This window comes from Anser cygnoides, chromosome 17 (genome assembly GCF_040182565.1).
Source record: "Anser cygnoides isolate HZ-2024a breed goose chromosome 17, Taihu_goose_T2T_genome, whole genome shotgun sequence".
Classification (NCBI taxonomy): domain Eukaryota; kingdom Metazoa; phylum Chordata; class Aves; order Anseriformes; family Anatidae; genus Anser; species Anser cygnoides.
The window spans coordinates 11,969,671-11,990,953 of record NC_089889.1 but is presented as its reverse complement, the minus strand read 5'-3'; the positions used below and the strand labels follow the sequence as shown (position 1 = coordinate 11,990,953).

Below are 21,283 nucleotides of genomic sequence, written 5' to 3'. Positions count from 1 at the left end.
GCCTGATGAGACAGCACGTGGCCATGGCACCGAGCTCTGTGATGGAGATGTGGTGATGGTTTGTGAGAGAGCTCTGCTCCCCGAGGCTGCAAATACCCTCTGCCTTTGCCTCGTCCTCTGCAAAAGGCCAGCAGCCACCTCTCCACGCTGCCATAGCCCGGCTGCCAGCCCCAGCCCCGTTCTCCAAGTGGCTGCAGCATTTTATGGTGGTTTCCCCTTCACATTAACAATATCAAAATGCAGCCTGGTTGGGAAAAGCAGTGAAGTGTTTGGGCTGGTGGGAGAGGCGAGCACCCGGGCAGAGCCCTGCGTGCCCTCCGCTCCCCTCGCATCCACCAAAAAACTGGCAAAAATTGCCCCCAAAATCTTCCTGGACCAGAGACTGCTGCAAAGGGAAGGGACGTCCCCTGCGCAGAGGAAGCCTGTGCTTCCAGTCACATTGCTTGCGTGTCCTTGCTGCCCTCCTGGGGCTGCCTCCAGCAAACTAAGCTCTTTTTCCCCAAAAAAAACCTCCACAGAGGCTTTCTCCTTCCTGCAGGGGAAGGTGTGACAGTTCTCCCTCTAAGGCTGCGGAGGTCTTTCACACCAAACTGCAAGAGCTTTTATGCCAGGCATGAAAGACACGAAAAACTACAAAGTATATATATTTATACTTACATATATATTTATATTCGATCAATGTCCGTGGAGCTGAACGCGCAGGGATTACCAGCCGGTTTAGCGTGTTAGTGACTCTCAGCTTTCACCGGAGGAGAACATTTGGTTGAATCAAAGCCAGCCTTTGATGGGATTGGAGAATAATTATTTCCATCGATAATTACTTCCAGGCCCAGAAGAAATGGTACGTGGTGTGTTGCAGGACAGCAGCAGCCCTTGTTCGCCTCCAGGCCAAAATGTTTTAACCCCGGGACCTGAAAATGCCATTAGTGGGATCAGGGACCAGGGTGGGGGACATCACCCACCGTACCCGGGGACAGCCCCCGCCTCTGCTCCCGGAGCTGCTCCAGCCCTGGCTTTGCACAGGTCATTAATTTGGGGATGTTTTTAATGGATCCTAATGATTGAGCCTCAGAAGGCTGCTCTTAAAAGGGGTTCGGAAAAGGCCACAAGCTAATTAGCTCACGCAAAGAAAGCAATTAACCATGTAGCTTCCCGGATGGTTGCAAACCACATAGATGTTGGGAAGAGACCGGGGGATTTATTACAGTTAGAGTAATAGATTTTAAAGCCAGAGAGACCATCACATCAGCACCACCTCCTGCATGTCCTGGGCTGGAAATATTTGCCCCAGCTTCCCCCCGTTGAACCCTAGTGCTTGTGTTTGGCTAAGGCACATCCCTAAAACGTTCAGACATAAAAAATGTGCGCCGAGAAAGAGGAAGCTATTAGGGAAGGTGGGGTTTGGCTGAGAGCACAAGTGGAAATAGGGGTGACCTCTCTTCTGCAGCTGCTCCTGGGCCAACTGCAGCCCCCAAAATTGCTTTGTGCATGACGGGGGCAGGCAGAAGGACATTGCCAGGGGCTGCATGCTTCTGGCCAAGGCTAGCCAGGGCTAACGTGCTCCTTCACCGTGGCATTGCTCTTTAGACACCCTCCTGGGCACACTGAATGCCCCAGATATGCACACCCCAGCCCTTCATCCCATGTGCAGTGGCTGTGACAGTCTCTGCAGCCTGCCCTGGACACCCTGACACTTGCTTTATTTATTTGAATAATACTTTGGATGACACCAAAACCACGGTGTTCTCAGTGCCCCCTCCAGGTGTGGTTTATGGCTTTGCATCAGTCCTTCTGCTTGAAAAAAATGTCTGCAGGGTTCTGCCCGCATGGGTTCCCCAGGGCTTGTGTAGGCACCTGCAAGGCTAAGGTGGTTCCCCTTGGCTCTGATGGGCTGCCCCAGTGCCTCCAGTCTGGGCTTTCAGCAGGACCAGCTGTGCTGCTGGCCCAGCACCTTGTTTGTAGGTGTGGGGAGGGAGCTTTGCTTCCACCTGGGTGCCGATGAGGGGGATGCTTTGGGGGAAGAGGATATGCAGCAAGGGACTGGCAATGCAACAGCAGATTTGGGGATGGTGTTTGAAATGCAAAAGTTTTTTTTTTTTTTTACCCCTTTGTTTTCTTGGGATTTTCACTCCCCTGTTTTTTTCCTTCCTTATTGCTCTTTCTGTCTCGGTACCCTGTAGTGGGCCACTCAGCTGCCTGCCATACCCTGCAGAGGACAGACATCCCGAGAAGCCAAGCGGCCGTGTGTCCAAGGAGGCCTCCACCACTAACGGCTGGGCGAGAGGGAAGGAGAGGCGCAGCCATGCCCGCCGCAGGTCCCGCAGGTAGGGGACGGGGCCACCCCAAAAGGGACGGGGGTGTCAGCAGAGGAAACACCTGAGGGTATATAGTCATCCTCATCCCAGCTGGGGTCTGTGAAAGCTGTGGATGGGTTGGGTGGCCATGTGAGCTGTAGTTCCATAAAACCCAGTGTCTGCAGTTCCCTTTCGCTCCACATCTTGCTCATGCAGCCCCTTGCAGACAGCCCAGGTGAACTGCCAGCATCCCACGTGCAATGGGGCCTGCAGGGTTCCCCCAGCTGGGGATCACCTCAGCAGTCCCCACCTCCCCATGCCCACATCAGACTAGCTGCATTGCCCTCATTAGGGCACGGCTTTGTTATCAGCTCATCATTTGCCCCTGACTACTTGTGAGGGGAAAAAATGAATGAAACCTTCAAAGCGAAGCAGCTGGGGTCTCAGAGCTGCCTGCTGAACCGTCTCTGGGATTAAAGCTTCTCCATTTGGTTAAAGATGCTGGAAAGAAAGAGAAAGAAAGCACATTTCCTATCTTCAGATTGCAGGCTAACCGGAACAATAATCTAAAGTGTATTTTTAATTAGACTCTGATTACAATCACAGAAGAACAATTAAAGTTGGATCAGCCCAGGGAGAAGTCTTCCACTTCAAAGACAAAAGAATTCATCTCGGGAGCAGGAGGAGGGCTCTGCAGGAGTTGCCTGTGGCTCAGGAGCACAGGCTGGAGGTTTCTCCAAGCTCTGGTTTGGCCATGGCAGGGCTTGATTGAGAAAGAGGCTGTGATGTGCTCCTGCTTGCTGGGGAGCCCAAATTTGTGTTGTCCCTAGGTTCTGCTATCTCGCTGGGGCAACTGAGGTCCTCTCCTGCATAGAAATGGTCTCAGTGGGGTCTGGGATGAAGCCTCTGCTCACCCGCTCACCAGGACAGCTCAGGGTCCCTGGTACACTTGTCTGTTCCCGGTCAGACAACGGGAAGAGGTCTTCCAGCTCCTTGTCCCCGTGCCTGCCCTGCAAAGTGGTGTTTGTGACCTGCTGCCTCTGGCTGGCAGCAGGGCCAGCTCCCGGTGGGCTTGGCACTGAGCTGCAGCCCTTCAGGTGGCTTCACTGGGACCACCAATGTGCTGTCCCTGTCACCTGAGAGGCCAACATGCCAGGATGCTTGCTCAGCCGTAGGGCTAATATTCACAATAATGTCCTTTCCTTCATTCTGTCTGCAGCAAATACTCAGCTCTTCACGTTTTCCAAACACGAGGCCACACTCATGTCCCCACAGGTGGCTCCTCCTGCTAATGGGACGAGCAGTGGGGAAACTGAGGCAGAGACCAAGTGCCCTTCTTTCTATCAGTCTGCCTTTTTTTGGGGTCGCTAGCTCCCAGACACTTCATATTTTCAGTCCAGTGCTCTGAATTAATTTAGCTGTGGATTTTACTTTTCGCTGAAACATGACATGATTCAGTGTCATGTGTTTAAAAAGAAATTAGTTCACAATTTTTTAAGGTTTAACAGCTGTGCAAGATATACATAGCTTACTAAATTACCATAGCATCTCAATAAATATATATTTTTCTAATCAATTGCTATTTAACATATGTCATGTCTTTTACTACTGTTAGATGCATCTGATTGAAATAATTATTATATGCAAATTAAATGCCAATTAATTATTTAAAGTATATTTACAAAGAGCAACAAAACCTATAAATCTGTTATGGACTCATTAACCTCAGCAAACACATCTTAAATAATCAGCTGGCACTGTATCCACGTACAGTGGCTGTCTCATTATATCTCCATTAAATCCATGCAGGAGACACTTAATTTAAAGTGTGACCAAATTATTCATTAGAGGGTAATTAGGTGCTCACCCGCACCCCTGATCTGCTATGAGGAGTGATCCCTCTGCCCTGTCTGTCCCTCTGGTGGGGACAGTGGCATGTGGAAGGGAGCAGCCCCAAGCGAAATGATTCAGATGGTGCGTTTATTTATTAATTTTAAAATATTTTGTTTCCCCCCCCCCCCTTTCAGCCCCTCGTGCAATGGGGAGCGCGCGCCGCCGCCAGCCCGGGGGAAGAAGAAGAAGAAGAAGTCTGGCCGCAAGAAGCGCCGGAGGTGAGGGCATGAGCCTGGGCTGTGGCATGTGGGGATGGATGAGGGGACTGGCGGCCCTCGCTGCATGAGGGGAGAAAACGGATGCAAAATGGAAGTGTGAGGGGCTGAAGGCTCGGGGCCTGCTGGCAGGCCCCACGAGGCACCGCCATTTTCTCGCCCTCCCCTCACACCGGGCTGGGGCTCAGCCCAAAGCCCCCCAGGCCCTGAGCCCGGGGATGACGCGGGCCGGGAAGGCCCCAGAGGGGTGAGGGGGCCATGCAGCCCCTGACACCCCTTTGCCCCCCCAGGTCTCCCTCCTACAGCCCCTCCCCTGTGAAGAAGAAGAAGAAGAAGAGCTCCAAGAAACGAAAAAGAAACAGGTATTTCTCCTTTGGAAATGTCGCGGCTGGCTGTCGGCTGTGCAGGGGTGTGCTGGGTTTGGAGGGGGCATCTGGGCAGGAGGTGGGAGACGTTACTGCCCTCCCACAGCTCGTAGTCACTCGCGATGGTGTCCATCGAGGCAGCAGGGCCCCGCCAGAAGGTGAGATGGCAGTTGGGGCGGCTTGTTGAACTGTCAGGGTGGCAGGGAAGACGGATGGATGGACAGACAGACAGGCAGATGAGCCAGGTCAAAGCAAGGCCCGTGCAGCCCCCACCAGCTCCGTAATCTTGCTGTCACACTTCACATGGCTCCTGCCCCCTGTGCCACCAGCAGTTTTGGCGCTTGGAGCTGGCACCAGTTCCTTCCCCCTTTCCATCAACCTACAGAAAATGGCAGCATCTGAACCAGCGAGAGGCTCCGGCCAGCTCCCCATGCCCACATCTCAGCCCCTTCCCTCCCCAGGCACCAGGAGCCATCAGATTTGCCCTTCCCAGCCCACAGCCATCTCCCAACCGTGCTGGCAAGGGAGAGAGCTCACCTCACATTGCTTGAAGTCATGGGACTGCCTCCGCCTTCCCTCTTCTGTAGTCCATTTTAATTTAAAAAGCATGATGAAATTTTAAAATTGCAAATATTTTACCATTTTCCCTCAACTGTTAAATCAATATTTGCAGAGAACAGTGGATGCCATCTCCCTTGGAAAGTTCATGTATTTATAATTTATTGAATCAAAGCGAGAAGCTACCAAAAGTGGCTAACAGGGTGAAAAGCAGAGCGTGTTTCTTAAAGAGGAAGGCAGGGAGAAGAAGATACAAGGCGATAGAAATCCCTTTAAAATAATTCCTTTCCAATAAGAGATTCATGTGCTCTTTTGTGGATACCACTTTCTGATAGCTGTCCTGGGTCAGATGCTCTTTGGCTTTCCACCTGTAGTACCCATTTGTGCTCCCTACAAGCTGATGATAAGCTATATCTGGTTCCAAAAAGCGGCATGATCAACCATTGAGCAGTAGTGACTGATGGAGATCATTTCCAGACACCTGGTAACACGTCAGCTACAGATCCCAATTGCCATGGGTAATCTCATGGCCCCTCTAGGCAGAACTTCAGGCCATGTCCTCTGTGGGATGTTGGACTAGAAGCTCAGATGGGCCATCAGGCTGTGTAGTAGACTGGGGTCAGGCCTCACTGCAAAGCGACCTCCATGCTCCCAGGGTTTTCTTTGAGGACCACCAGCATGATGGCTCCTGTGTCGTCCCAGGGGTGCTCCAGGAGGGAAGACTTGTCATGATGCTGGTTTGGCTGTGAACTTGCTCTGAGGTTATTATGCAGAAAGGACTCCTCCTTTGACGGCTACATGGTCCTCCATACAGAAAACCTGGGACTGGACTCACTTCTATCTCTTCAAGCTAATTGTAGTGTAAGACTGTGGAGGCAATATTAGCAAAAAGGGAACCACCAGGGACATGGGAGGTGCTCAGTCTATAGATGGGCCTTACCATGTTGTCTCTGATTCAGATTTCCACTTCTGTTAAACCCTGTATTCAATGTAAATATTTGTGTCTTGCAGGTTGTCCTCAAAGAAGAGAAGACACAGGTAAGAGTTGAACAAGTATGGGTGGTTCCTTAGAAATAATAGTTTAACGGTCTTCTCAGGATCTCACAAGGCTGATATTCACTGGGTGGGGGCAGAAGACACTTCTGTCTCCTGGTGGAAACCCCTTGGCTCCCTCATTCTTTGTGGATCTGGGGCTGCCCTTGTCCTATTCAGCTTTGTTTTCCTCAGATCCCATAGGGATCAGATCTCCAGCCCAACCTATGCAGCCAAGCATGTAACTGGAAAGGGTATCTTGGTTAAACCTAGCCCCAGCAACAATCATCAATGTTATATCTTTCCTGCATCTTGAGCCTTCATTTCTTTTATGGTTTCATCTGCATCCCCAAGTAGTGTCCATCTTTGAAACACTCAGGCTCAGTGCCTTTCCAGTTGTGTGCTTTAAGAACGCTCCTGATCCCAGTACATGCATGTACTATTCCGGTTCTCTATGGGAAAGCCAGCAGGACAGCTGATCCCACTGGGGATTTTTTTTTTATCCAAGCCCATGTGCTAGCTTTGTTAGCAGGAACTGAGACCCCCTGTGCTGAGAGAGAATCATTCATCCCTTTAATTTTTTATTGCACGCTTTTGGGCAATTTAGCTGTAACATTGTGTGTGATTGTGTGGCTCTTTATCAGAACAGAAATCTCTGAATTAATTAGCCATTTCTTATTTAGTTCTTCAAGCCCCAAAAGTAAGAGAAAGGAAGAAAGAAAACACAAAAAACAGTAAGTAGTGGTTCGTGGTATTCCCTGTCATGCCTCTGCAGAGCTGCAGGGCTAGGAAGCGTTTGGTGTGGTGGGTCCCCAGGAGCTCATGCTGGCTGCAGAGCCCTGAGCAACTCTCTGGATTATTTTGTAGATAAAACCAGTGATTCTGGTTTTGCTGAAATAGGGAAGGGTTTGTAGAGGCTGGAGATCTTTTCTCTCTCATTTGTGCCACCTGATTCAGTACTTCCTCATGGGAGCAGAAAGCAATGGGGAATAGGGAAGAGAAGGGGTTGTTTAGAGGTGATAGAGAGTGCCAAAATCTGGAGCCGAGGTTCCTAGCCACTCTGGTATGTGCGTAAGACAAGGATTATGCTTTTCTTATGGGGCAGACAGTCAAGGAGTATGGCATGAAACGTGGCTGCTTAGGGCCAGGAGGAGGGCCTGTAAGCGTTCTGTTTTTAATTTCCTTCTAAGTCTTCTCCTGGGAATTGCAACTTGTGGTATCTCATCTGCTTTCAGAGCAAGGAAACAGCTCTGGGGCTGAAGCTGTTTACTCTTAGGCAGGAAGTGGACAGAAGGACAACAACCCCTAGCACCACTGATGTTACTTTGGTACCCATTGGGACTGAAGAGATTGGGAATCCAAGAGGAGCACTACATGCCATGCTGCATCCACAGGCCAGCTGTGTTGCAATGCAGAACACCCATCTCCTTTTCTCTATATTTCTGCTTATTCAGTGGTGCACTCACCATTTTTTCCTCAAACTAAGCTGCTACACACCCAGTAGTCTCATAGATTGTTGGTAAAACCAAGGCTTCCTAGATTATTGGTGAAAGAAGGCATCTCCCATATGCAGGGTAGTGTTGGCCAATGTGCAGTAGCCTAGCAGTGTGGTTAACACAAAGGTTGGATGCCTTCCTGGAGTGCGCTGACCAAAGGGAATGGGAAGAGCTCGTTCCTTCCTGGTTTATCCCCAAAGAGCTGCTAGAATTGCTCTTTGGGGATAAACCAGCCAGGGCTCTCTAGCCCCCATCCTTCAGCTCACAAAATAGAACTGAGTCACTCCTGGTTTCTGCAAACCTCCCCATTGCTCCCAGGGATCGATCAGAGAGATCCCGTGAGCCAACTCAGATCAGGATTTTTTGTACCATCATCCTGCTTTGGCTTGTCTTTGTGTTGAGCAACTGGTTATCTAAACCACATGGGACCAGTTCATCCTTCCTACAGAAAGAGAAAAATCTTAAGCTGGAGGGACTGGTGCAGAAGGTGAAGAGAAAATGGGGATTTTCACATAAATCCACTGTGTGAGGGAGAGATGTTCAGTATTCCTGACTTCATCTGTGCAGAAAGAAGGAAGAAAGATACCAAAATGTTTTTTTTTTTTTTTTAAATAGAATCATAGGGTGTAAAAAGCATCAGAGGAAACAGCCAAGTGGAGTTCAAGCAGTTGCCCTGGCGGCTGCCCTTTTGTCTTAGGGGAGATGCTGTTCTCAAGCAATTGATTTGCTAAGTTTTCGTGGTGCCAGACTGCTAAATGCTGTCCAGTCAGGTATATTAGCAGTGTCAAGGACTGGTGCAGCGTGGCCGTGAAAGCAGACTGTTCCCATCAGCTAACCCCTCGTTAGCTTTGCCTGCTGGCACAGCAACGCCTGGCTGAGCAGATGGCTGCACTACCAGACCTAAAATACCTGCTGTGACGGGCACTGAGCATGATGAGGAGGAATAGGCACTGAAGGTGACAGAGCCTGCCACCCACATCATCCTGCTCTCCGTGTGCAGGGCTCAAGCTTTTGGCAAGGGCAACAACAGCCCTGCAGTAATGGGGCCAGGTAAGCCATCAGTAATGACCCAAATGGAGCAGCAGGACAGTGAACCTGGGTCTGTGTGCACATTTTGCTGGTCCCTGTGGCCCTGTAAAGAAAGGGGGCAGCGTGACTGGACACCTATGAGAAGCCAGGTAAAAGGGTCCTGTACCCGCAACAGGGCAGGCTGCAGTTAGGGAAGCTGTCCTTCATGTTTATACAGCAATCATAGCATCCTATAGGACTAGCCAGACCCTCCCACCTTGAGAAGGTGGGGAAGGCTGTCTGATACTAAGGGCACCGTATTATTTGGAACCTGGCCTCTTGCATCTGCTGTTTAGAAAGGAGCCTGCACTACAGAGAGGGGCACAGCAAGAAGGGGGAGGGTTTGAGCTTTGCAATGGGTTGCCCAGAGGGACTGTGCTCCCACATCAAGGCTTAGCAATGGGAACGTCCTGGGCAGTTCCATGGCTGTCAGGGCAGCCTGCAGGATGAAGGGAGAGTAGCTGACAGCTCTTAAAGGTCTTCTTTATGGTCTCGAAAGCAGAAAGGATTGGTGCTGTCTGCTGCGTTCCTGCGTGCTACTCCATAGATCTTCCTCCAGCAGGCCATAGAGGCAACCTAATAGCTTGTAGTTAAAATGCTACTGTAGATCTCGGTAAGAAGGCTTGCCTGAATGTCAGTGTAGCTGTGAAGGGATGGAGAATTTCTCATGCCTTGGCGTACTGCACCATGTCTCACGCACCAATCTCTTTGGCTTAAAGTGCAACTCTTGTTTCTGATTTAAATGACTTCAGCCTCCACCTGCTGCCTCTCGCAGCCCCCAGTCTGCTGTCTAATGGTGGTTTTCCTCTCTGCCTTCTTAAAGCTCTCGTGGGCGCACCCGGAAAGCTCATCGCCATCGCCACCGCCACTCTCGCTCGGAGAGCTCTGACTCCTACTCCCCGAGCTGCCGAAGCAGGTAACGTGACCGCTCGCTGAGCTCAGGGCTGTGATTGCAACAGCTCGGCTGATACACGAGCTCTGCACAGAGCCGTGTCCCATTCTGCTGGGACACCGTGGGTTGAGCTGCTTGCGCTCTTGGCCATAAAAGAGAGGGTTTTGGCTCGAGGAGCAGTGGCTTCAGCTTCTCAGTCCAGCAGTCACTTCTAATCCCCATAGCTGATGCTCAGCCAGCGACAGCTGATTTCAGCCCAGTCTGCCTTCCCCAGCCCAAGGGCTTTGTGCTGCTGATGTCCCAGGCAAGCCGTTAAACTTGTTCTTAGCAATGGCAATGTATTTGCCAATGGCATCTGTATCCACTGTCTTTGACCTGATTAAAATCTCTGTCCTGTGGATGACAGATGCATCCTGAGGCCAGCTGAGTGGATGCTGGTGCTAGGGCCACATCACTGCGATAGCAAGTTGCATAGTTTATGCACGTGAATTTGATACGTGTTCTTTGAAAGCACTTGACTTGATGAGCAAACCACCCCCTCTCTTCCCCTCCATTACTAATTACTGAGAATTTTCTCACGAAAATTTGATGATGATCAGTGCAGGGAGGAATGCAACCTGTAATAGGTGGGATGTTCGTGCAAGCGCAGAGTGTCTTCTCTTGGAGGTGTATTGACAAAGGGACATTCAAGCTGCTTGGAAGCACAGGTTGTCTTGAACCACCATAAAATTATGAATTGGAGCTGAAATTTGAGGTTAAGGTCCAAAATCAACCCTAAGTTTCCTGGATGCTAAGTATATATATATTAAAAAAAAGGAGAAAAGCAAAATGTTCCTTTTCTGTCCATCATGACTCCACAGAGAAGTCATGTGGAAGATTTTCTCCCACGCGCAGTGGCTCAGCACAAAGCTGTCAAGGGTTTGGGAGCTGGTAATGGGCACCACTGCAATACCGAGGAGTAACGGTTTGGTTCTCCATGTCTTCTGGAGGCACAGAGCCAGGTCTCGGGAGGAAGGGCGTAAAACACGGCGAAGATGCTCCCGGCACCATTCAAAGGTCACAGCAAAGCGAAGCTCCTCTGCAGAGGTTCAGGCCAACCAAAAAGCCAGCCAAACCCTCCCACTCTACAGCTTCCTGTCTCCCAAGGAAGTAGTAAGTATTACACACTATGCTGCTTTGCTTGAACTAGCCACGGGAATCTGGGCAAGAAATACGCTATAAAATTTTTATAACTCAATTATAGTGATGTTAGACAAAGTTGGTTAAAACGGTATTATTTATTAATGGTGCTGTTCTCTAATGTATTTAAAGTCGTTCCTTCCTTCAGCACTTTCACATCAAGGGTGGGGTTGGAGAGAGGAAAAACTTGCCAAGACTTTAGCTTATGAATAATGAATTGAGGACATTTAACAAAGAAAAAGTGGCCTCCAGCAATGATATTTTACAGGGATGTGTTTATTATGCGGTCTTTGCTCAGCTGAATGTGAACTTAATTTACTGGTCTTCATGTCCGAAAGTTTAGTCCTTCAGGGGAAGAAAGGGAATCAAACATATATAAAAGAAACATTTACATTTAATGAGTTGGTGATTATTGGCAGGGGATGTTATCTGACCATCAGGGTCCTCCTAGGATCACTGTTGCTCTGGACTGACAAGCCCAAGGGCCAGATTCAGAGCTTATGAGCAGCTCTCATTGATGCTAATGGGAACTGCATGTGAAGCCAAGGGGAAAGTCAGGCTCAGTGCCTTGGGATGTTTATCCATATACATGGAAAGAGATGATATAATACATGCCATAGAACTGAGGGAGCAAACAATGGAGAGAAATATTAGATACTGATTGATGGGAAATCTTGATTTCCATGGCACATTTCCCCTTTGTTCCTAGTAGCTGGAAAGCAGAGGTGTGATGCCCTTTGATCAGTGTTAGTGTCTGATAGGCATTCTGGAGAGAGAAAGTGCTACATAAGACTCAAGGTATTGCAGAAACTTGTATTTGTGTATGGATGTGTAATGTTAGCGGTGTCTTGAGTACGTAGTCCTCCAAGCCCCGAAGTGTTATGTAATGGGGAACTGATTTTTCTCCTTTTATAGGTAGTGCTCAAATGCAAATACTCAGTAGTTATACCAGGTGTGAGATGGGTAGTCCCAGCAAGAGGAGATGCTTTATCCGCTCACCTGCACAGGTAGCATTCCAATCAAAATACGCAGATCATACACGGATGTGGACAGGCGCAAGTTGTCTTTCAGAATTAATTATGTTATATACATCTACTGAGTATGTAGTACACGTGAGTCACTGCTTATAAAACCATATAAGGCAGAGCAAGAACAGAACGTGAGCACCATACTTAGGTGCGTGTCTACGTGTGCACACATGAAATGAAAGAATAACAAACAAAAGCTTTCATTGCTACAAGCCTGGGGTGTTGCCCTGGGTCAACTTAGGAAGGTCAGAATGAGTTTGCAGCTCCTTTCAAAAACCAGCCAGCCAAAGACTGCATCTCGTCACCAGGGTTTTGCTGGTGGTGTTCAAGCTGCATATTTTACATGCATATTTCAGGTGTAAGTCTGTTTTTTAATTGGTACGAGGTTTCCTCTCTCTGAAGCCAGGCTCCATGAGTCCTGTGAGGCCAATTGCCAACTGTTTTGCTCCCAGAGCAAGAGTAAACTCTAATTTAAAATTGTAAGAACCTTTAAAATTAGCTAAACTCACGCATGCTGCGCTCTGCTTTCCACTTGCCTCATTTGGGGTAAATGAGCACGCAAGTCGCAGGGCAGGGGTTTCAGTCTTATATGAGTTTTATAATCAATTTTATAGTTACAGATGCAGGTAATGGATGCAGAGCAAAAGTCATCAGGCTGTTGCTGTGTTCTTTCTAGCTAGGGTTAATAATATAGGCAAATATTCCAGTGACAAAAAGGTGTCAATACCTTTATTACACAATTCACTAGTGTCCTCTCTGTTCCTAGAAAGAAGTACACTCTGTTGGGACATTGTTTAAGCACTTATTTAAATTGAAGCCCCTGGTTGAGTGCTGCCCCTGATTTTTTTCCAGATACGGTCATTAAATACCATGTATTCAAAACTGGCACGGGAAAAATGGAATGGAAACTTTTAGCCTCCTCTATTGATGCCTATACACAAGTGTTGTATGGCTCTCCTTTTTGTGAGGTCAGGGGTTGCTCTATAAAGGAGCTTAGTTCTGTCAGAATCTACATTGAGAGAGGTCTGGATTCGTGATGCTCAGCTGTCTGCTCTTGCAGAAAATGTTTTTGTGGAAAAATCCAGAATTTGGGTTAAAAAAAATGCCAAGTTTCAGTGGGAGTTGTTATATCACACTCCCTGCGCTTTCTTCTGGCCTAAGCTTCCAAACCAAACCATCGTTACATGGCGAGATGCATCGTGGTATCTCAAAAGGAAAGATATTTTTTTGGTAGGATCTTAACATGCAGAGAAGACCCAGACAGACAATACACAAACTTCCTTGAGGTAATGCTATGGCATTTCCACATCCAAAGGTTTTTTAAAGCCAGTTTTTATTCTATTTTCTTTTTCTGCTGACAAGTTGAAGCACTGTGTGGTAAATTTTGCCTCCACACATTGTTTTACTTTTCTGTTGGAATGGTCACATCTAACTCAGTCTACCTTTAATTTATGAGGGCGAAAGCACACAAAGAGTGCCCTGCCCATGCACCTACCTTGCTTCTTTCCCTCGTGCCTTTATGTGCAAGCTGATGCATGCATGCACATGCACACACACAAAAACACCCCAGAGTTCCCTGCTACTTCTGAGAAATGAAGTTCCTAGCTTCTCACTCTAATTTTTCCCTTTAATCACGTGCAGCCACAGCAGACACCTGTTGAGAAATAGGGCTGTGGCTCTGTGCCTCAGCGTGCTGAGAAACTGTGGGTTATATGCAGCACCTCTTTTGAACATTAATAGCAGCCCCCCTAACCTGCTGCAGACACTTTATTCTACACCAACACAGCTGTATTACATGCCCCTGTGCTTTTGGTTGAGCAGCGCAATATAAATACCTGCAGGGTGCAATTTTAATTGCCTTTGTTGTACCTGATGAAGATAGCTGCACTCTGCATGTACTTTCCCTGCCAGCTCCTTTACTTTCACTGAAGCTCATTTACAGTGTCACAAATTAACATAGGCTTGACCCAAATTTTCAACGAGGCTCAGTGGGGTACAGTTGTTGCAAGTAGTGCTGTTTGTCTTTGTGCTAGCGGGTCTGCAGGAAGGTACAAGCGGGGAAATACTGCACAGGGGCTGGGACGCTGCGTGCACGAGGGCTCAGGGAGTCTTGTAGCAGACTTGCAGGCTGCCTCACTCTTGCTTTTTTTTTTCTTTTTTTCTAGCCTGGGGTTTTGTTTATATAGGAAAAGCTATTCTTTTCACTGCTGCACGCTGTGCTTCTGAGAACAAACAGGGCCCTTAAAGAGCTGAAAGGCAAAGCCTCCACTCAATATGGAAGGTGCTCCCTTTGCTGTTCCATTTTTCCCCCTCCCAGCCAGAGGACTGAAGTTACGCTGGTTATTGCCTGAAAACTTTGCAGCTCAGTGCTCAGTTGGAGGCAGGGGTGCGTGCAGCCACGGGAGGACCAAGCAATACCCCAAAGGAGCTGTCCCGACACAAACCCTCACCCCAAAGCCATTCCAGCCTGGCCCGGATCTGAGCTGCGGACCCTCCGGCCTGTGTCACACCACGCTGGCTGCACCCCGGTGGGCAGACAAGATTTTTCGTTGGCTTTTCAGCTGGGGCATCTCCCCTGGGTGAAGGGCAGCCCCATGTCCCCGCTGGTCCCAAAGGGGACCGACCCCAGGGAGGCTCGCAGCCCCTCGCAGCAGGTGCTGCATCGTGCGCCGGCAGCTGTCTGCCAGCCCTCGCGGGGAGCAGGGGTCACTGACGCAAGCTTTTTGTTCCTTTCATTAGCGTAACGCACAGAAAGAGGGAGGGAGGGGAGACGTTACGCAACCCTGAAAGAGAAATTAACTCTGCTTTGAAATGAGTTGCAAAACAAGAGAACGAGACCCAAGAAAGAAACCCTCTGGCTATGAGTGAGGCTGCGCCACGCTGCTCATTGATGGGCCTCGGTCCCCTTATGGCTGAGAAAATTTATAGCCCTATCTCTCCTCGGGGCTGTTTGAAGCACAGTAAATGGACTTGTTCAATTTAATTGGAAGACGAGTGGTGATTGTATTTTTGTAACCTATTAGTCTGCACTGCCTCTTGATCTATGAGCACACTCGAAATTACCTTCTGAAGTACGAGTGAGGGCCTCGTTTCTGCTCACACCTCCATCTTGATTAAATAATGATTTGAAACAAAAAAAAAAAAACCCCACACCCCAAACAATAAGTGTATATCTTAGGTTTTCTTGAGGGCAGCAGCAGGTCCCCTGCTGAAAGAAGCAAAGTTCACTGAGATTATTTAATTACTTACTGGGGGGGAGGGAGGGGAAGCCAAATGTTCACACAGAGAAAATTAGATTCATGAAAGACCAGGCTCTTTCAAGACAACCTAGAAAAATAAAAAAGCCATTAGAATTCAGTTGAACTCTGCGCAGTGTTTTCAGATGCGGCTCCTGGTTTCCATTTTGTGTGGCCTGTGTGCCTTTCACAGACAGGAAAATGGAACCAGGAGCAAAGCCAAGGCCGTCAGATGGGGAAGTTGTCTCTGAGCGGAGAAGTCGAGCACCTTGAGGCCTGTCCTGGCTCCTGGTGCAGGACAGAAATCCCAGGCCGGGCCTTCCAGCCCTCACAAGGACTGCAGGCTCTATGATTTAATTATATCCACGTGTTGCCTCTTCCCAGAGTGCTGCTACTGCAGCAGCGGAGCTACAGAGGAGTTTGCTGAGCGCTCAATTTTTTGCTAGAGTTAGTGATGTGCTGACAACAGGTGTCACTTTGAAGGTAGATTTCAGCAGAGGCAAAGCAAGAGCATATATCCCAGGTCCCAAAGGCAGCCTTAAAAGCTGTTTTAGAAATGCGAAGAAACGGGTGGATTTCTCGGCTGTGAAGAAATAAAGGCCCTTTGGTTTAGATTGGGAGGGAGAAGTGAGGTGTGTACGCACGTGCAGTGCTGGTGGCCGTGTCCCTCTGAGCAGCACACCCCAGGCCTCCTACCTGTGTAGGCAGGGAGCATCTCACAAGGTCTTTTACACCCATAAATAAAATGCAGTCAAAAGCTGACTGCCTTTTGGTTAGGGTTCAGGTGTAATGCAAGCCATAAGCCATCTCAAAAAAATAATAAAAAATCTGGTTGCATGTTTGAAAGCGCAGTCCTGTATTTTCTGGGATGCCCTTGGGGAGAGAGCCGTGGTTCAGACCAAGGATGCCAATTCCTTCAGAGCTCTGGATGTGGTGTCAGGGTTTCAGAAAGAATTGGTGGAAAACAGGAGAGCTGGGTAGCTGGCTCTCTTATGCTCCTTTGACGTGAGCATGGCTTAGAAGTTACTTAGAGGTTAGTGTGGAGCAGGGATGGGAGAAGATGGGGATTCCCCAGCTCTGGCATGGATGGGATGGGATGGGATGAAATAATTCCTGTCCCTCTGTGCTTTATCCCAGAAACACTGCCTGTTACTAAACAAGCAGCAAGTACTTGGAGATTCTTCAAGCCCAGGTGTTTTCAGAGCACGAGGGTGTTGTGAACAGCCCCCGTTCACCACGGGCTGCTCGCTGAGAGCTGTTGTGTGCTCTGGCAGCTCTGCTCCTGGAGCAGCTCCCCTCCGGTTTCAGTCGGTGCTGGTCTCGGTGTGCATCTGAGTCACCCTCCGTGTCCCAGTTAACACCTCTTAAATTAAATCAAGAGCAGCCCCCCTGATTCTTGGCTCAGAATACCCCAGGTTTGGGAGGGCACATCCCAGCTCCCCAGAGTGGCTGGGAGAGCGCGAAGGAAGCAGAGGGAGGGCGCTGCGTGCCCCAGAGGACGTTCGGGGGGTTGGAGGGAGCTTGGCTTGCAGGTACAGCGCTGAAGGGCTGTCTGGAGTGGGGGGAATCAAGCATACATGTCCACACTGCAAATCCTGGACCGAACGATACGGGTGGCAGTTAGGAGAGCAGTGAAAAAGGAGGAGGCCCCACAAGGGTCCAGGCATACTAGGTCCGTGTTTGGCCTTAATTCTCCCCATAGCAAGAGCAGGCGCTGGCACTAACCTAGCCCCACTGCCCAGTGCTGGTACGTTCCTGGCCTGGCTCTAATAGATATGAATAAAGTTAAAACTGAAGGGTTAAAATATTCAAATGATGTAAAGCCCCCGGTGGTGCTCAGGGTCCCGGATGACAGCCCCGGCCGAGGCAGCCACGTGGATATGGGGCCCTTGCTCGCCACATCAGGGTCAGCAGCCCACCGAAAACCAGCCCAGGTATAGCTGAACGCCACGGCTGGCGTTCAGCAGGGCTGAACCTGGCGTTCAGCAGGGCCTGGCGTTCAGCAGGGCTATCACCCATCCCAATAGGTCTCCAAACCAGCAAAACAAGGGGGATATTTTTCCCTCCTCTACTTTATTTTTTTGCTTCTTCCTTCGAGCTCCTTTTGCTACTTCCATGTGTCTGTGGGCCACCAGGAAACCCGAGGGGATTTAGTGCAAGCCACGACTTTTCAGCACAAGCGATCAGCCTCCGGGAGCAGGCTGGATAGCCTAATTTAAACCAGAAGGAAACAAAAATGAATAATAAGTGAGACAAGCAAGCAGACAAAAAGCAGGCTTGACATTTACATAGCGGAGTCAAGTGAACAGTTGGCAGTGTGGATTGAAGAGAGGGTTTATGTTTTTTTCATGTAATTTGAGACTCTAATGATGGACTTATGTTGCCCGCTCTTCCTTTTTTCTTACACCTTACCTACTAAAGGAGGAGTTCTTGATGGGTAAGTGGATGCTATCCGCAAGACACCAGGGAATTTATTAGAGGTCACTTGAGCGCATTAGCTATATCTTCTTCAGGGGGAAAAAAAGCACACAAAGAAGTGTCTGTATACCTTTTATTTCCAGAGGGATTTTTCTTTTTTTTTTCCTCTCCCCCCATTTTTATTTTTATTTTTTAATTTTCGAAGTGCTAAGCTTGTTTATTTTGCCATTTTTTACTTTGTACAGAAGCCCTTGATTTGATTTGATTTTTACTTATTTTAGTGACATTTATTCACCCTCTTCATTAAGGAAGCTTTTAAAAAAAAACACTTATTTAAGAATTTATTTCTTTTTTTGTTCCCCCCAAGAATTATGTAGTTTTTTTGTATGTATTTTCCTTTTTTTTTTTTTTTTTTTTTTAAATTTCCCTCCCTTTGGGTTAAATAAGGGCTTTTTCCTCTGTTACACCTTTTTTTATTTAGTTAGTTACTTTGATTGTTTGGTTGCCCGTTTACTTTGTTGAACTCTTTTGTTTAACACGAATCGCATGCTGATACTCTTTGCATGATCTCTAAATCTTCCCGTTATCATAGCAGGGGGAAAAGAAGTTTCTTCTTACTGTGGATTTCTTTCAGGGATATGTGCTTTTGTTTTCTTCTCTTTCTTCTTTTTCTTTCTTGCTTTCTTACTTTGTTTGTTTCTTTCCTTTCCTTTTGTTTCAGTGCATCATGATGGTAAAATTTCTGGGTTTATTTAAAAAAAAAAAAATCAAAGTAAAACCAAAAACAACCCCCCTTAAAAAAATGTTCAAACAATGCCAAATGGCTTTTTTGCTTTCAGATCTCTCAGTCAGGGTCTTCTGCTGACCTCTTTACCAAAACAGACAGCCCGCCTGGCAACCTAGCCAGCCAGAACGGAGAGTATCATGAATATGACTCAGGAAACGATACTTCCTCCCCTCCCTCCACTCAAACGAGCTCATCCAGGTCAAAGGACAGCCAGGAGAAAAGAAGTCTAGTCCATGATGGCTTTGGCCATGCCTTGTCGTCCGGGAAGCCCAAACTGGCCAACAGTGATAACAGCTCTGATTCAGGAAATTCCTTCACCAGTTGCTTTTCCCAGACCAAGGCGACAGCTTTGGAAAATCTGTCTCCAGATGCCCAGGGACAAGACCGAAGGTCAGTGATTACCAGCAGCTGCTGCTGGCAGCCAAATACCCGCTACGGCGTTGCTCTGTATCTCCTGCCTGCTTGCCAGTTGCAGTGGTGAGCTGGCAGGGAGGTTTTTGTGGTCTGGAGAGAGTTAGATGTAAATCAGACCCGCGGTCTTGCCAGTCTGGAGTCGGGAACCCAGCATTGAGCAACGCTTTAGCCTGAGGAGGAAGATGAAAACCCAGCCATCGCACCCCTGGGCAATGCCCGTGCCCGCTCTTCTGGCATTAATGTGGCTCGCCTGGGGTTTGGCCCTGTGCAGAGCTGTGTCCTGAGCACAGCCCTGCTCTGCTGGACACGACCGTGTTGTTGGCCCTTCTGGGCAAATTCTGGAAAGGTGCCTGAGGGGTTCCCTTGCAAACTATTTTACTGTGGGGAAGGGAAACGCGATTAATTTTCACTAAAACCATTATGGGCTGTTTTTTCACCTGTCCAACAAGACAAATCCAGTCTGTGCCTTCCAGCCTCCTTTCAGGACTGGTCCTGGGCAACCAGATAGCATTTTGTGCACGTGGGGAGCACAGGGGGAGGCAGGTGCTGTGCTGGCTATGGGATAACACAGCAGCAGCTCTGTGCACTGGGACCACGATGCTGCTGGAGCTGGAGTCAAAACAGTCTGGTGCCACAGGACATCATCAGGAGAGGGGTGTAGGTGCCAGCCTCCATCACTGCCTCCCTTTCCTGGGGATTTGCCCAGTGATGCTGAGGATGAAGGCACTGAAGCACAAGGGCTGGTACCCAAGGCTGTGCTCAGGCAGTGGTGTTAGGGAGCAATTCCAGGCCCTCAGGTCTTAAACACCGAAAGTTAGAGCCAGGCTGTGGTCCAGGAGTGGGAAGGAGCCAGGGGAATTGGTATTAGGAAGAACAAGTCCTGAATTTTCAGTCAGAGGATACAATTTTGAGGCCCTATATACTTCTCACACCGTGACTCCAGTGGGATAACTCTGCCTTCGCATGGGTGGAGCTGGAATTGCAGCTGGCCATTGCTGTTGGTAGGCCAGCCCCGATTCACAGCCAGGACACTTCTCCTGGAAGTGCAGGGATTCACACAGGCCTCTCAAAAGGTGGTGGGACGTGCGTGCTCACACTGCTGTGCAGGCCCGGAGCCCTGGCCTTCCTTGCTGTAGGGCTTCTCCTTGCCTCGCTGCCTCCCCAGGGCCTGCAGGGCATGGGGCAGAAGAGCTGCCTGAGACTTGGCCCACAGCCTGGAGGCTGAGCTCTTGGGCTCTGACCGCACACGCTGGGCCTCCTGCAGCAGGAGCCTAGGAAATCAGGAGGTTTTTATCCCCACTTTGGGACTGGGAGGATGGGAGTGCTGTTAGCTCATGTAAGCTGTAAGCCACGGCTTAACTGACCACCCAAATATATTATGTTTTCAGAGCGTGCCTGTCCTTGTGTCTCAGCTGTTCGGAGGAGAAGAAGCGAGATTTGTCCCCGTCCCCAGCCCCCAGCTCCCCGGCAAGGCCGTGCTCCCGCAGCGAGTCGTACAGCAGCACGGGCAGGTCCTCCCCTGGCTCCAGCCGCTCCAGCCGCTCCCGCTCCTCACACCACAGGGCCTCCCCCAAGTACTCCCGAAGCAGGTCCTGCTCTTCAGGGAAGAGGTAAGGCCAGTGCAAACGGCTGTCTCTGTGACCCTGGGCAACGTCCAGCCCCTTGCAGGCTGTCAGACTCCTTGAGGAAGTGGGTGAAAGGGTTTGTGTGTGCGCGTAGGGAGCCACATAGCTCCTGCAATATGGGACATCTCTTCCCCCCATTAGCCTAGATTAGGAGGAATCTGGACCTGTCTCATCCTCCAGCATCTTTAATTCATGTGTTTATTCTCTATCCCCAGGTCTTCTTCACGGTCCCCCAGCTATTCCTCCAAATCCTGCAAAAAAAGTCCTGGAAGCAGGAGTTCAAAGCCTCGCCGGAGCCCCAGTTACTCCCGCTACAGCCCTAGCAGGTACATCTATCTCTGCATGTGATAATTGCTGCCTCATGCATTCCCACTGCCTCTATCGCTTGCTTGTACTCCAGCCTGCTTTCTGGGTCCCTCTGTCAGCCCCAAACTGCTCCCCAGGCTTCCTCACTAGGTGCTTCAGGCACCCCAATACTCCTCACCAGAGTGAAGGAGGAGCAGGGAGACACGGAGCAAGGTTTCTATCAGCATGTTATGTTGGCCTGCAGCCCTATGGAAATATCTTCCCATTTATTGCCCCAGAGCTGGTGCTGGTAGCAGAGGAAACAGCCCAGCAGTGAGCCTTTCACTTTCTGTGGCAAGAGGGCATTTCCTATAGCCGAGGAATAACCACCCTGCATTGATTCAGGGGAATTTCACTCTGAAATGTCCCGCTTTCAGGGCAGGGAGGGAGGCTGGTATATCCCCAGCACTGAAGCATCACAGCACCTCATACTCAGAG

General features: G+C 49.2%; 1 protein-coding gene across 4 annotated transcripts in view; it reads left to right on the top strand.

Moving 5' to 3' along the window:
• The window catches only part of SRRM4 (serine/arginine repetitive matrix 4), a 37,548-nt gene that overhangs the window by 9,002 nt on the left and 7,263 nt on the right, over positions 1-21,283 (top strand). The window contains exons 2-11 of one of the 4 annotated variants that reach the window (XM_048063858.2): positions 2,181-2,324; positions 4,322-4,405; positions 4,693-4,764; positions 6,337-6,363; positions 7,041-7,091; positions 9,745-9,837; positions 10,809-10,965; positions 18,514-18,851; positions 20,264-20,485; positions 20,716-20,826. In XM_048063858.2, the coding sequence (XP_047919815.2) occupies positions 2,181-2,324; positions 4,322-4,405; positions 4,693-4,764; positions 6,337-6,363; positions 7,041-7,091; positions 9,745-9,837; positions 10,809-10,965; positions 18,514-18,851; positions 20,264-20,485; positions 20,716-20,826 (1,299 nt within the window). Of the gene's footprint in view, positions 1-2,180; positions 2,325-4,321; positions 4,406-4,692; positions 4,765-6,336; positions 6,364-7,040; positions 7,092-9,744; positions 9,838-10,802; positions 10,966-18,513; positions 18,852-20,263; positions 20,486-20,715; positions 20,827-21,283 lie in introns of all 4 variants that reach the window. The other 3 variants (XM_048063857.2, XM_048063861.2, XM_048063859.2) reach the window with 3 other exon arrangements.